The sequence below is a fragment of the Seriola lalandi genome, unplaced genomic scaffold (genome assembly GCF_002814215.2).
Source record: "Seriola lalandi dorsalis isolate HSWRI2012SDOR001 ecotype SW California unplaced genomic scaffold, Sedor1 jcf7180002054497, whole genome shotgun sequence".
Classification (NCBI taxonomy): domain Eukaryota; kingdom Metazoa; phylum Chordata; class Actinopteri; order Carangiformes; family Carangidae; genus Seriola; species Seriola lalandi.
Genome location: NW_019525050.1, coordinates 595,351 through 611,813, shown reverse-complemented (window position 1 = coordinate 611,813; position 16,463 = coordinate 595,351). Strand labels below are relative to the sequence as shown.

At 41.8% G+C, this 16,463-nt stretch overlaps 1 protein-coding gene across 18 annotated transcripts in view; it reads left to right on the top strand.

Moving 5' to 3' along the window:
- mark3a (MAP/microtubule affinity-regulating kinase 3a) overlaps positions 1-16,463 on the top strand; it is a 52,524-nt gene that overhangs the window by 15,752 nt on the left and 20,309 nt on the right. For 12 of the 18 annotated variants that reach the window (XR_015437670.1, XM_023412959.2, XM_087175774.1 and 9 more), the window contains exons 4-10: positions 1,420-1,468; positions 3,733-3,798; positions 7,301-7,371; positions 9,008-9,064; positions 12,136-12,372; positions 12,656-12,796; positions 15,914-16,013. Coding sequence is in view for 17 of the 18 variants with exons in the window: in XM_023412959.2 (XP_023268727.1) it covers positions 1,420-1,468; positions 3,733-3,798; positions 7,301-7,371; positions 9,008-9,064; positions 12,136-12,372; positions 12,656-12,796; positions 15,914-16,013 (721 nt within the window). In the remaining variant the exon portion in view is untranslated. The remainder of the gene's footprint in view (positions 1-1,419; positions 1,469-3,732; positions 3,799-7,300; positions 7,372-9,007; positions 9,065-12,135; positions 12,373-12,655; positions 12,797-15,913; positions 16,014-16,463) is intronic. The other 6 variants (XM_087175773.1, XM_023412962.2, XM_023412969.2 and 3 more) reach the window with 1 other exon arrangement.

Sequence of the window (16,463 nt, the reverse complement as noted above, 5' to 3'; positions counted from 1 at the left end):
CTCTATCTGTGTGTTTCCTGCCCTGCGATTTGTTCGTCGGTAAGCTAACTAGCACACGGACTACTCCGGCCCCATGAAGAATTGATGCTTTTTACATTTTTATGGAAGGGAGGAGAGGTGTAGTCAATAATAAATAGCACTCAGATCTCTTTATGCCTCGCACAGCGGAAGACTAAAAAGCATTTTTGGCCGTTACAAATCTGCTTGCCTGGTCAGTCTGAATGCTGATGGGGGAGGAGAGCGTGTTGTGACAGAGTGTCTTGTTATTAGTGTGAGGTGGGGAGATGTGATGCTGCATGTTTAACTTAATTCAAATGCTCTTCTCGACCCCCGTCTGGGAGGGGGGAGGGAGAAAGTGGGGGTGTCGGCTGTTGTCCGAGCATCTCTCAGGCTGCTTTCTGAGCTTCAGGGATTCCTGTTGTGGAGATGATGAGCCGGCGGTGACAAAATGATCACATTACCTTGACAAATGTGTTGACGTCGGCGAGCACAAGCGCCAGTGTTTGGATCTGTGAACCCATGAGCTCCTGTAATGAACCGTCTAAGAATAGGAATGAGTAATTTCAGTGTCGACGGGGGGGGGGACCTGGTTACGTGTTTCCTCATCATCGAGACGTGTGAGCAGGACAGAAAAATCTGACTCGGAGCAACCCTAACTCTGATCTTGGATTTGTTTGCACAAATATAATATATTGTATTTAATATTTGATTAAATTAAATATTTAATGTTATATACGACAAAGAAAAGCATCAAATCCTCATATTTGAGATGCTGCACCTGTTAATGATGAAATAATAATCAAAATACATACATGCCAATTAATTCCCCGTTGAACAGCTAATCAACTAATAGTTGCAGAGAACTGGGGTGTTATATATGTAGCCACCTTATATAATTACTAACTTTACTCTTTTAAGAAACTTTATTATTGTATTAATTTCACTGAAAATACATGTTAAAGAAAGTAATTGTTTAATCTCTTTCCCTCCTTTTCCTTTATTTCACATATATTTTGTGAGAAAGAAAAGAGTCAGTTTGACACTGAGAAGATTGTCTTTGTTCAGACTGATTTCCACACAATGTGCTCAAACTGTAAAGATGGACAGTTGCATAATGAGGTGGACATTTGATTCAAAAGCTTCTATTCTTGTGACACAGCTCTTGTCAGTCAGATTTCTCTTTGTATTATTGTGGTTTTTACTTGGTTGGATTGAATAATGTGGTTTATCACTTCATCTCATTTCTCTGTATAAAGTGCAAGTGTTAGTTTAATGTTCTGTCCTGAGGTTTTTCTTTTATATGTGCTCACCAAAGCAAAAATATTCCTATTAACTATATTGAAATGGTAATTAAGTGTTGAATGGTAAACCTGCAGGGTGAATTATAATTTCTTCTTTTCTCTCTTTTTTTCGTTTCAGCTCTTCAGAGAAGTTAGAATAATGAAGATCTTGAATCATCCGAATATAGGTAAGTGCACGTGAAACACGGCCGACACTGTTATCACAAGTCTGTTATAAACTTCCACACATGTACATTCGAATTTCACTCCACTGAATCATTCGTTCATTTTAAATTCAACAAGTCAGAGTTCGGCCTCTGCCCAAAGACATTTGACTTGCAGAGCTCTGACCTTTGACCTTTCTGTCCCTGGACAGTCACATGAACCACCAACATGCTGCCAGCCACTGGTTCATCAGCATGTTTTCAGTGTTGTTGAGCTTTTTCTTGCCCGTTTTTTTATTTTTTTTTAGTTTCAGCTTTGGTTCACACAGACGCTGCAGGGTGTTCTTGAGAATCAAAGAATCCTGGCAAATGTAGAAGTTTCTGTAAAAATGGCAGCCATCCAAAGTATGAGGTTGGTTAGCCGAGGTCAGACTCTTCGGCCTGTGCCAGAAACATTCTTGACATTTTATAAAATGCCCGTGACATTGAAAAAATCTGACAATAAAGTTCTCTCCGATGATTTGTGACTCGAACTTGGAGTCTTGACTCGTGTCCTCTGTGGACGACTGTCGCTGATTGATTGTGGCCGAACGTGAAGGGCCGTTCTCTCCGCTTTGTTTTTTTTGGACAAGAAAATGAAGTGGGTTTGATCGATAAACACGAGAGCACGCTGCCTGGAGCAGTAGAAAAACTTTGGCATCAAACGACCAGCTGCAAGAGGAAATACCAACCAACACCAAACCACTGCAGCAACAAGCAGCCAGAATCACAAAAACCTCAGCTGCTGAGAGCTTCAACATTCACTGGATAGCTAAGAAAGAGATGAGAAACGGGGCCGTGATCTTGATCAGGTGATTTTTAAGGCTGCAGATAATAATTATTTTAGTCATTGATTAGTTTCCTGATCATTTTATCAATAAATTGTTATTAATTGGTCAAAAAAATCTAAAGAAAGTAATAAAAAATGCCCAACACGTCCAAGATAATGTCACCTTATTGTGTGTTTTGCCTTTGCAACACTTCCTCACGATACTGTGTTTATATAGCACATTAGATAGTAAAAATGTCTATAATGTGAGTCACAAAACATGAAAAATACATGTATTTATTTGTTTATTTGATTGAGACGATGCACGTCGATGAACATCAGTACAAGATACACGATGGAAACGAGCTGGATTGTAGCAATAATGTTGATTTACATCCATAGTCCCAAGGCAGGTAACATAAAACCAAATCACTACAAGTCACAGTACACTACTACAAATATAAAGTGCACAAATACAAAGAAATAAATCTTGCTGCACACTGAGTTAAAAATGATCACAGATGTGGTTGGACTTCAGCCGATGCTTGAGATAAAGACACATGCTATAAATAGAAACATAAAAAACAGCAGAAAGGATTTGAAAACAAAGAGAGGTGTTGATACAACTTCACGATCATTGTGGAGGAGGTATTTTGTTGAACTGTATTACATTATATTGGCAGGTGTTTATATGATTTTATCCACTCCATTCATATCAGTGGGGCCGGGTTAAATAACAGAAATACCTCTGTGTTCAGCAGCACTGAACATAATAACCTTCATGAAGGAGGATATATCACAGCACTGTTGTATTAAACTGCTTTAGTTTTAGCTCAGTGTGCCTAATAAATAAAACACACACACATACACACACACATACACACAGGGCGTTCACATCAGACCATCCTGCCATGGTGCGTTTGATTTTGGAGACGGGATTCCCCGCTAATTACTTTTAATTTCCTTTCCCTGTGCTCCATGATTTCCTCTGCAGAAATGTGATTATAATTACCAGGGTGATAGTAAGCGCTTACCAGCCCATACTCTCTCTCTCTCTCTCTCTCTCTCAGCCCATACTCTCTCTCTCTCTCTCTCTCTCTCTCTCTCTCTCTCTCTCTCTCTCTCTCTCTCTCTCTCTCTCTCTCTCTTCCTTCCCACCTTGTCTATATTTAGCAGTGCAGCCCTCAGCCGCTCATCACACAGTCTTTTATATCTTCAAGCTGAACACACTGCAGTAAAAAAAAAAAAAAACAGCTTTGGGACTGTACAGTAAATATTGAGTGCTGCTCAGCTCGGCTCGACGCTGTGCTTACATGGTCACGACACACACTCTGATCCATGTGACTTCTCTGTTCCCCCCTCGACTCCCTGGGCGTCTGTTTGGAAACGTTTTTGATGTTGGTGTCCATGAATTCATTACAGTCTCCATCTTTAGACATGATTGAATTTATAATTTCCTCTCTCTCTCTCCCTCTTTCAGTCAAGCTTTTTGAAGTGATTGAGACAGAGAGGACGCTCTACCTGGTGATGGAGTACGCCAGCGGAGGTGAGACAGAAATAAAATTATTCATGTTTTGTTGGTGTAACCTGACAACCATGTACCCTCCAACATGTCACCCGTCCTCACAGTGAAGTATAAACATGAAACAATAGATTGTGTTTGCACAAAGACCAATAAACTGTAAATGAAACTGTAAAACAAAACAAAAATATAAGTGGGAAATAAAAACGTATCTCGACAGCAGCTGTGGAGACATGACCAGATATATTCAGTAGAAATCCGCACACTGTGCTGCTCCCAGTGTCCCAGGTATAATTTATTAGCACCAAATGTGATAAATGTGTGCGTTAATGATTTATAGATCTGGGGAGCAGTGAACAGTCTTCAGACTCTGCTTCCACCTGAACAAGTCTGAGTAAAACCTGAGTGATGGAGCTGATTAATGTCAGTTATAGAAAACACTGATATTCACATAAGCTCAGCATGAAGTCAGTATCTTCACAACAAAACTGAGTAACACTTTATTCTGAGTCTTTTTTTTTTTTTCTTTTTTTTTTCCTAATAACTTTCTAATTATTTCCTAGAAAATTTTTCTGAAAATAACTAATTAATTAACTAATAATTTGATTTGAGAAAACTGAGACGAAAAAATCCTGGAGGAACTGTTCCATTTTAAAGCCGAGTAATTGATTGAAAACTTCCCTCTTCAGTTACAGGATGTTGAATTTTAAGGTTGCATGTGGACAGATTGTTCACCTGACCTGCTGTGCACCGACTAAAAGACAAAGGAGACGTGAGCTTGGCAATGAATTGGAATTAATTCACTGGGGGTGTATCAGTTGAACACTAACTACATTTCTATCCACCTGGTTTTGTTGTTTCTGCATTTTCAACTGGAGCACGTAAAGAGTTGTAAAGACTTTTACACTCAGCGGTGGAAAAGTTTATGTATGGATTAAAACAAAATTTGACAATGTGCAAATGTAAACAGACTTTGAGACTCTTTTAATTATGTCATCTGCAGTGACATCAACTGGAACATTTAGCTCCACCAGAAACCTCTTTCACCTGATATTCACATAATAGCAGTGCATGAAATAATTTGCATTTTCTTTCACCTTTTGTTACTAAGAATTCTGTTCAAATTTGGATGGAAACCTAGATACTGTCTCTGTTTACCTTTTTAATTAGTGTGGAATTACAAGGTTCTTTACGGTAAACCTCCTGGGAAATTATCCAGACTCGCGCAACAAAGATAGTTTGGCAAATATAGGGTTTGAAAATCTGTGAGGAAGGAAGGAGGAAGGGGGAGAGGGTGGGGGGAGGAAGGGACGGTGACATGTGTCATTGCAGTGATGTCCTCTGCAAACGCAGTGAGAGCCGAGTCAGAGCAGGGAAACCATATTGTTTGACTGCCTTCAGCTGAACCCAAAACAAAAAGCTGTTGCGTTGTAGGTTTTAACAGCATCGATACGTCGACGTGCTCAGCGTTGCTCAGGTATGAGAGCACTTCCTGCACTGAGTGAGCCGGTTGAAACGGCATCTTACTGAACAGTCTGTGAAGGGAAATGAGCACCACATTAGTCCTCCCAGTCGTTTATTGCAGATAATTGACTGCGTGCTACAGCACACGTTGAATAATAAGAAGGTGGATCCATTAACTAAGGCAAATAGAAGGGAGGAAAACCACACAGCGGTGGTGAGCTGTAGACTGAGAGCTACAGCTTCGCTCCTGGTTAGTTTACTATTGGAATTTTCCTTGTGGTGAAAGCTTCTTATGTAATGCAGTGTCACACACACTCAGACCCTAAAAGGCACATCCTACCATTGATTTCCTGTAAAGGTCATATCTGGACCGCTGAGCCAAGCGGAGACGAAGAATTGTGAAGAACCTGCTCGTCGGGGAGCAAATCACATTAGCACCGGGATGGGAGCTCTGATCAAAGGCCAATTAGATTAGATCTTAATAAAGTAAATCTAATGTTTCTCTCAGTTTGGCATCGATTTACTTGGAATTCAAACAGAATCTCAAGGCGACCGCTCGCCTCTCTCAGCAGCACGGCAGATTTGCAGTCCAGCCCTGATCCATGACTACACGGGTCTCTCCAGGAACATGTACATTCCAGTTACAGATCCGCTGATTAAATTTGTTACGCAAAGAGCATCGGAAAATACTGAGGGAAACGACGTCAGATGAGTGTTGAGTAACAGAAACCATGCTTTGGACTGCTGCTCAGTAACAGAGAGCTCAGTGCCGCCTCTGGTGGTCGGAAGCTTTACTGAATAGAAAAACTGTTCTCCGTGCGTCTACATGCACCAGGTTACAGTCAACTCTCTCCACTGAGCTGTTTCATAAACATCATGCAAACAAGAAACGGATCAGAGGAACTAGATTTCCTCCTGCAGTGTGTTAACATGCTCAGACGTGACCGGGGTGCTCAGAGAAACCAGGTTATACAGGTAATCAGAGAGAGTAACTCGGTTATTGTAAATCCACGTTCACAGGTCAGTAATCCCCCCCCCCGCCCCCCCCCCCCCCCCCCCCCCGCGTGACCTAATTCCTGATCTATGGCTCGTTTATTCAGTGAGAGAAGACGCTGCAGTTTCTCACAGCACAAACTATGAGTCAGATGTTAAACGATGGAAACAGACTTCTAGGCTTCAGTTCAGACCTGGTGTTAACAAGTGGACAGCTCTGAGTTCAGGTGTGAACGCACCCAGGATGCGTTTATAGGACTCATTTGAGATCCGATCGCTCAGACCAACATTCAGAGATCCAATCCAAAGTCCGACTAAACCCGAAACTAACAGAAATTATCATCTAGTTTCCATCATTTAACATTCTCCTCCTGGTCAGTTTTGATCCCTAATCTCTTCCCCATGTCCAGCGCACACTGCGCTCTGTAGCTCTGACATGTGAGGTGTTAGCAGTTGAGTCAGAGTCCAGCGATGAATTGTTGCTTTTCTAGAGCGCTGAAGTACAGAAACTCTCCCTCCGACCGCCTCTGCAGGTCAGCCCCGAGAGAGTGGGAGGGTTTCAAGTATTCAGGGGAGTATTTAGGGGAGGCGTTTTTTGTTTTTCCTTTTATTTTTTTTTTTTGCAGGTTTTGTTGCTTGTTATTATGTTTAGTTCCTCTTTTTCGCCTCAATATGGACGCACACATGCACGCCAGCCACTCCAGCTCAATTAGCACATGAGTGAGCGTAGTCACGTTTCGGCCGAGGGAAGAGGTCTGCTGCTGCTGGAGCGCACGGCAGCAGCTTTTGTGCCTCCAGGATGAGGCTCAGTGTGGAGGAAGCGGCGCCGCGCTCGTCTCAATATGGTCAAGAAACGCCCTCGAACCATGCACATGGGTGCCGGTGCAGGCCAGCTGCGTTGAAAAATTTGTCGAAGTTATTTTTATCTGCTTATTTTTACAAGTTGTGACTCACTGTTTGTTTCTCTCTCTGTCTCCAGCACCTGACTCTTTGTCTAATCCTCTCTCTCTCTCTCTCTCTCTCTCTCTCTCTCTCTCTCTCTCTCTCTCTCTCGCTGTTTCCTCTGCAGGAGAGGTGTTCGACTACCTGGTTGCACATGGAAGAATGAAGGAAAAAGAGGCCAGGGCTAAATTTAGACAGGTACCCAGCTTTCTTCCCCTGCAGTGTTCTGGTTTCACACCTCTGCTCCCGGCTCTGCCTCCTGTCCTCCTGTCCTCCTGTCCTCCTGTCCTCCTGTCCTCAGCAGCCTTCTTATCTGTCCCACAGGCAGGGCAGATAAGAAATGTCCAAACTTTCCTCCTTCCCCATCAATTATGTCTCAATGACTGTCACACACACACACACACACACACACACACACACACACACACACACACACACACACACACACACAGAGTCCAAAGTCAAACTGTTGTTTGAAGATGAGAAACTGGTCAAACATTCAGAACTTGCAGAGAGCGTTAATCAAGACCTTCATGCGAGAGACCGTCGTGAGGTTGTCATTGTAAGCAAAGCAGCCGCACGCCAGCGAGACATTAAAACACGTTTATATACGAAGGAACATGGCTGCAGTTTGATTCAAAATGGCTCCTATTCATTGCAGCTGAAGCCTGAACTTGCCTGAGCACGTGTTTCTTGTTCCAGTTTTGAACCGTGGCCTCTGGTCGTTCACCTTTTGTTCAACTCGAGCCAAAAGAAACTGCGCCGTATTTGAAAGCAATGAAATCATCTCCCATGTTTGGTACAACATGAAACACAATATAACTCACACACACTTTTACTATTTGTGGTTGTTTGCTTTGCTTAATATGTACGACCCACATCAGATCCCATCACATCAGGCCTGAGGTCGACTAGAGGCCTAATGTGACCATAAACATTTATGACTCAGTATGAAGCAATAACAGTTAAAGTTAAGAGATAATCATCCTTAGATATTATTTTATCAAGAGTTTAACTCTTAAAGACCTGGCTGCTGTGATTGATCAGGACTGTGTGGGTGTGGTTTGATCAGATTCAACAATCAATTTATTTGTATAGCACTATTCATACATTATCATGAAGAGAACATGTTTATCGTGAACATGCAGCAATAAGCAGATGTTTAGCTGCTTGTTCAACATGTTCAATCAAAGATTTACCTCATTTAGTTCATTAAACTTTTACATTACGTTATGATTGTGATGCCATTATAATGCAAGGGTAAGAGCTTAGGTCACTGGTGACTGTGTACAATCAATATACAGTTTGAATTTAAAAGCAGTGCCTTACACCATGTGTGTTTTCATGGGTTTTGTTCTTAAGTCGATATATCTGAGGGTGTGGATACAGCAAGTGCAGATTAGGAAATATTGTCTTCAGTGAAAATGGAAAATGCACTTCAGTAACAGGTTCTTCAGACGTGTTGTTGGTCAGGTTTCTACACAGAGATGGAAAGTGTGGTTGTCTTAGTTTTAGAGTCGAACCTCTCACCCAGTTTTAAAGTGAAACTGAAGATGCACAACATCCAGGATTAAAACTGAAGTAAGTGAATGTCGGAGCCACATGTGTAATATTTAAAACACATCACAGTTGGTGCGTTGTGTTATTGGCCTGTGTGACAGATGAATTTGCTGTTCTCTCACCCTCTTGATGTCTTTAGCCCCACCTGTGTTATGTTCTGTCTTTCCTGTTAGTGTCAACCACATCTCCTCCACCACATCCTCCATCACTGTCTGAGAACACACCAGACATTTAACTCAACTCAACTTGTCTTTTTCTCCCCCCCCCCGTGCAGATCGTATCGGCGGTGCAGTACTGCCACCAGAAGCACATTGTTCACAGAGACCTCAAGGTGAGTTCAGAGAAGCCACACTGGTTTGTAGTCTAGTCGGTAGCTGCAGAAAAATGATGTCGGAACAGGCTGAGGCAACAGTTTCTCTGCAGTGAAGCCGCATGACGGGACGTTCAGAAGAGTTTGCAGCCGTTATCGCAGAAACATCAGTTTTCTTTGGATTTCAGGCCTTCTGGGAAAAATGATGGTGGAAAGACGTGAAGAAATTATTTCTCCTTAGAGTCGAACAACATTTATCTTATTTAGAGTCAGAAATATCCCAAATAATAATAATAATAATAATAATAATAATAATAATAATAATAATAATAATAATAATAATAATAATAGATTTGAAATGGCAGTGACCGTGATTGGAAAGTGTATTATTATAAACAAGCATAAAAAAAAACACACATTCAACTTAAAAAAAATTGAACTGTAACAATTGGTCAAGGAACTATTTTGATGATGAGTGATTGATCGTCCTTTTTTTTTTAAACAATAATGACACAAATTCCTGGTTTCAGCCTCTGAATGTGTTTTTTGTTTCTTGGTTTTTAATGATGTTAAATTGAATGTTCTTTGATCGCCAACTTGGGCTTTTGGCAATAGAGATAGGCGTTTTTTCAGGTTATTTTTTTGGCATTTCGCCCTTATCTGATAGTAGAGGCAGGAAATGTGGAGAGAGAGAGAGAGAGACAGAGAGAGAATGACCTGCAACAAAGGTCCCCGGGCTGGGAATCAAACAATGGCTGTTGCAGCCACGTGGCATGAGCCTCAATCATTAGGCCACTAGAGTTCCCTGGGATTTCACTCTTTGCTGATATTTTACTGTGCAAACAATTAATCATGAAAATAACTGAGATTAGTCAACAGTGAAAATAACAAATATGGGTAAAATAGAGACACAAATGCAGCCTTAATGAATGAAACCTCACACTGAACATGTTGCTAAACCAAAGAAATAAAAAGTTAGTCCAAAATGGAAATAAGATAAATTAACTTTCATTTTTTTTTTATACAGTTGTGCCTGTGTTTTATGCCATTTATTTTATTTGATTTTATATTTTTTGTTTCTGCACGTTTCTCTTTGGAATTTGTGTTTCGGTTGATTTGTTTTCTGTTTCAGTTTTTATCTCAGATAATTGAAATCAAACCTTTGTAATTCATCAGTATCAACTAGTTTCCAGGCTTAGTCATCAAACTGACAACATATATCAGCCAGTAAATATCTTGATGTGTGATGTATCAGTCTCATCACAGATGGATTATATCTGTGAGTGTTACTGTGGTTGATGTCGGAGATTTTGTGCATGTTTTAATTTCCATGTCCAGGCTGCAGAAGCTTCGTGTTTATGGCGATTTGCATCACAGAACTAAAATGGATGCACATCGTCGTGTGTTTATTAGTTGCCTCAAAGGTGTCTCCACCTTTTGAGGCTGTTTTCCCTCTGACTCATATTGGACAGAAAGGTCACAGTGTAGAGAGCTGACATCAGTGTTGCGTGTTTTATGACTCGTCATCTTATCTCCCATATTCCCACTGAATATGCTGCTAATGAGGCTCCACTCGCTTTAAGACCACCTCAAATTTACACCGCAGTCGGCGTGGGTGTGTCAGTCGCTCACATGTTCTGCGTCACACCGGCAGTTGTAGTGTAAATCGACCTCCTCCATTTCGCAGCCGTGAGGCACTTTACTTCTCCAGGTTTAAATATTGATGCGTCTGTATTTTTATCTTGACGTCAGTGGGAGTCGCTCGGCGAAGAGAAGCCCGTGTATCCGCTCTGCCGGCGGCTGCACGTCTGCGCTGCTTCCTCTGTAGAGCTTCATGAATGATCCATGCGCAGGGACACGTGAGAGGAGTCGTCCCCTCTCTCCCTGCTTTACGTATGCAGCATATGACGCATGTCTCTCCTTGTGTGTAACGAGGACAGGTGTCAGTGTCCGCAGTTCGAGTTTAACCATCAAACAAACCAGGATTCCTCACGCCGCTCTGTGAGATGTTGACTTCACTAGTGTCATCCACTGAGATTTAATGTGTTCTTTGGTCTTGATCACGGTCAGTCTCATCTTGGCGAGTGTTGTTTACCCCCCATGCAGCTGAAAGCCTCTCAGGATGTCAGTCCAATCCTCCGGCTCGATGGATTTTTCCGCTCGCTCTGTTTCAGCTTCTGACTAATTAGTCTTTCGCCCACAGCTGCGTGAGAGCAGATGTTTGACTCAAAATCTTCATCTCTGTTTGAGCAGTTTCATTCGGAAAGGAGACGTTTACTGTTTTTATTAGACCAGACTGCACCAAACAAATGTTGAAATGAATAATTGATTGTTTGATTGACAGAAAAATTAACCTTCAAATGTGAAGATTTGCTGCTTTTCTCTGTTTAATGTCATTCTACATCGAACATCGTTGGGTTTTTTGAACTCTTGGTAGAAACACGTTTGATTTCGGTCTCTGAGAATGTGTGATGGATGTTTTTCATTATTTTGTGCCATTTTGTTTAGTAAGCAAATAAAGAAATGACTGTAAACGTGAAGCTGCAGCCAGCAGTTCCCTGGCTCTGTCTAAAGCTAATCTCATCTGTCTGCCAGCACCTGTAAATCTCACTAATTAACATATAATGTATCATTTATTTCATCCGCACAGAAGCCAAAGTGTAAAAAAGACAAGTTGTTGTTTTATTGGAGGTTTTTGAGCTGGACTATTTCTTGGCCAGGCGGAGAAAACAAGTACGAGTATTTGCCAAAATGTCAAACTGTTCCTTTTTTAAGTAAAAATAGTTGATAGAGTAATTTATAATGAAAATAAAGTGTTGCCACGATGTTGTTAGAAGCCATGTAATCTGTCACTAATGAATGCAGTTCATTTTTATAATCACCTCTAACCCTGCTGACCTTCGGTTTGAGTCACCACACTGCCCGAGAAATCGAATGAATCATCATCAGATGGGAGGAAGACTTTAGTCAGTGTCCATCAGTTTAATGCTGAAAAAGAAAAACTAATGAGCTCATATATGATTTATTACGTGTGCGGACGTACTGTAGATAAAAAGGATCATAACTGCTGACCTCTGCGTGTCTGTCTGCAGGCTGAGAACCTGCTCCTCGACGCAGACATGAACATCAAGATCGCTGATTTTGGCTTCAGCAACGAGTTCACTCTGGGCAACAAGCTGGACACGTTCTGCGGCTCTCCTCCGTACGCGGCGCCGGAGCTTTTCCAGGGGAAGAAGTACGACGGGCCGGAGGTGGACGTCTGGAGCCTGGGGGTCATCCTGTACACGCTGGTCAGCGGCTCGCTGCCCTTCGATGGACAGAACCTCAAGGTGGGGTAGTGTGTGGATGTGTGGATTTACTGGCATCATAATACTGCAGGTAAAGCCCCTGCACCCTAGGTCCTAAAGTTTAATTGGCTTTATATTTGTATTTTTTCTCCGTGTCTACATTCTCCAGGTTCTCTTAAGCATTACGAAGCAAGTAGAACCCACTGTCTGCATCAGAAACCTTAGATTTCTTCCGTTGTGTGTTGTTCCAGTCGTCAAATCTGACACAAGTCTGGCATGTTTCAGTGTTTCTCTAGCTTTCTGCTTGCCGTTCTGCTCTCTGCAGGAGTTGCGTGAACGTGTGCTCCGGGGGAAGTACCGCATCCCTTTCTACATGTCCACAGACTGCGAGAACCTCCTCAAACGCTTCCTGGTGCTCAACCCGGCCAAGCGGGGTACTCTCGAGGTGAGGGAGGACGCAGAAAATGTAAATATACCTCTTCGTTTTTAACACTCTCCCCGAGCACGTCTGCACCATCGGAGAATGTCATCTATCCTCCACCTCTCCAACAACCCCCCCCCCTCCTCTCCCCTCCTCCTGGTCCCTGCACCCCCCCCCCGCATCATCTCCTCCGACGCCCACAGCGTCCTGTTTTCTGTGTGCGCCGGGCCCACACTCTCCTCTTTCCTCCTGATGTTGTAACCATGAATAATGCATCGTCATCCGTGTTTGTACCAAATTTGTCTTTCTTGTTCACTTTTCTGCCTTCATCCACGAGTCCAGGATCCCTCACAGTTTTCAGTGGAGAACATAAAACTTAACTTAGTCTGAGTCGATTCCTCTAAAAAAAAAAAAAAAAAAAAAAAAAAAAAAAAAAGTAGAACTGAGTTCACCTCAAAGCCAGAGTGGTGAGCCAGGACCGAGGCCCCATCACACCCTGCCACTGGTTTCATGACGTCCCATTGATTGACCTTGATTAATAGTTTGCGACTGTAACATGCAAACGGACGTAGCGATGTGGTAACAAAGGCAGTGAAGAACTAATCTGCCTCTAGCAAACAAACATGGAGGAAAACATTTTACAATTTGATAAATGTTAAGAAAAACGTCTTCGAAAATGTGCTGAGGAAGAAAATGGATTCAGCATCTTTGTTGGACCTCAAGGATACACAAGAAAACTCAGTATGACGCCGTTAAATGTGATTATTTTTAATATTTGTTTAGTTTTTTCATTAATATCGAGTCATTACAACGTGAACGAAAAGGATGAGAGCTGGCTGGATTAGTTGTCTCGGGTCTTGACGGTCCTGTAAAGTGTGATGTGAGCAGTATCGTTGCATGCTGACCTGTCACAGTTTAGAGGACTGCCTTGACTCCAGGTGGCTAGTTGGATCTAACAGCTATATTTACGAGAGGGACAGATTAGCAAATTTTGCTCCGCATCACATCTGGTTACGAGAGGTAAAGGAGTCAACTGACTTTTTCAGTCTCTCTCTTCCTGCGTGGAAACTAGAGCCAGCTAGTGAACGGTCTGCAGATATCAGACTGATGTGAAGGTTAAACAGAGCGGGTGAATCAGTTAGCAAACTTTAGTTCAGACTACTTATTAAACTAGAACAATCTGAGTAGACTGTTTGTATTCCCTTTGTAATATATACAGTCAGTTCCTCATACAGTCATACAGGCTGTATGAGGAAATATTAATAATTACTTTTTATAGATAATGCAGAATTCAGCCTTGTAAGTTGTGCAGGTCTGCTGATGTTTCACTTCGCAAAAAGCTAAAAAACGCATCGTCCCCAGGCTTGAAAGACAAAAAGAGTTCATCTTTTATCAGAACGGCTCGTTACTGTACATGAGAAAATGAACCACGCATCAGTAGAATAGTAGATTTTTTATAAAGTCAAATCAACATGGCTGAAAAGTCATGTGACTGCGGACTTGCTGCTGCAGTGAAGTCCACTGAAGGTCCTAATGTCTCAAATTGTCCCGACAGATACAAGTTAATAAAAAAATATGTATAATAATTAAATTTTCCGGGTAATAGCAGAAATATTTAGACATTTCATTTCACGGAGAACATCTGCTGCGATGAAAATAGTCAGTGTTTCATGTAAGAGGCAGAGAGGACAGAGAAATGTTCCACAGATCAGTCGCTGATCACGTTGGCAGAAAAGTGTTGATGATTATCTTTTAGCTGTAACTGTGCCGCCTGACGTGACACACAGCATCACACCTTCTACATGTGAAACATTTTTTCAGTTTCTCTTCTATTTTTGGCTCCTGAGCAGCTGAACAGGATCAGCTGTAAAGGAAGTCTTATGTTTTTTTGTTTTTGTTTTTTTTTTTTTAAATGAGCCATTTAATCAAGACGCTGATTTCCATCTTTCAGTTGCTTTAAATCACTTTTATCGCATCTTATTGAATCCTGTGGAGATGCATGTAAGCGAGTTAAGCTAAACGTTGTTTGCTTAACTCCGAGGGTCACATGTTTTCACCTCTGATGCAACACGATTGCCCTGGATAACGGCATAACCTCCAGTTACATCAGAACATGATCAGTGATAATTAGTTTGGCTCGGTCTTCGTTTAAACCCCCAGAGAGCAATTGATCAGCTGCAAATTAAAAAAAAATAAAGGTGCAAACAAATGAAGTGCAGCACAGTTCAATATGGATGTTTCTGTGAAATGTCAGGAGAGTAATCTAGGCTACACATCCGTCTCCTCCCTCCTTTCTCTTATTCTTTCTGTAAGTTTTTCATGAAGCCAAAGTAAGAACTCAACTCTAAATACACTGTCCCCATCCCCTCCTTTCACAATAAAGGAAATACCAAAATAAAAGCTATACAACTAGACTTAAGAACACAAACATATATTAGGAGCAAACCACACGATGTGTTGAGGTAATTTATGGCCGTCATCTGGACCTCGAGAGCTGTGATTGGACGGCTCGAGCTGCTTGTGTTTCCCTTTGCAAGTTTATGATGCTGGTCGAAGTCGTTGACAGAAAAACCAACATGATGCAAGTTGGAAAAAATTCTGCTGCTTTTTAGTGCCACACGTCTAGTGAAGCCACTTCCACTGTGAACGTTAAGCTCACCGCCATCGTCGCTCTCAGTGAGAACACAATGAGAGACGAGGTGTAAGAGAAGTGAAGGGACTGTAATTAAAGGACAAGTTCACAGTTTTTCCTAGTCAGTCTTAAAACAACAGTCAGGTGCCCATGAGTAAATAACTTGAAATGGCAGCTCAGAAAACGCCACAGACATGTTGGAGATCATTTAGAAACTGTTTCATAGTTAAAAATGTCCCTTTTTGAAAAGTAACTTAAAAGAATCCATGTCAAAAATGCTGATGTATGTTAAGTACAACACTAATCAATCAGTATATATTGTTATTAAATTGTTTACTCTCAAATATCCGTCAGCATTCACCAAAAAAAAATCCACCATCAGCTACTATAAACTCATCCCGAAGACATTATTAAACCAGCTTAAACCAGCTGTAATAATCCTTTTTAAAAGGCTAATCTTCAAATAAAATGTTGGTTTTACGTCTCTTTATGTTAAAACTGATTCTAACTGTCTCGATCTGTTTTCGCAGCAAATCATGAAGGATCGATGGATCAATGCAGGATTTGAGGAGGACGAGCTCAAGCCTTATACTGAACCAGAGCTGGACATCACGGATCAGAAGAGAATAGGTAAAGAAAACAAAAACAAACTTCTAAATGTTGCAGGTAAAATCACAAAAGAAAAGTTTGCTTAGTCGTTTAAGTGTTTAGCGAGCGTTATGACCGTCGCGCCTGTGACTCCCGGTTGTGCAATCAGAGAAAGTGCACAAGCATCGAAATAAAATCAGCATCCTCTGCTTTTCATTTATTACGGGGAAAAAAACTGAAATCTTTGTGGTTTTCGTCGGGCGATGTGAAGATGACGTGAGGCGTTAAACGCTAGCGTTGTCACAGCTCCGCAGCACAGAGGCGGTCTCATTATTTCAGAGCTGGAGAGCTTTGAAAGAAAAGATGAAACACGGCGATGAGGAAATAAACGCGAGCTGTGCTGCTGCATGCAAAGAGACAACAGGAGAGAGAGTGAAGCCTCCCCGTCGTGCTCTGGATGAAAGCTGTGAAGGGGGGGGTGGGGGGGGGGGG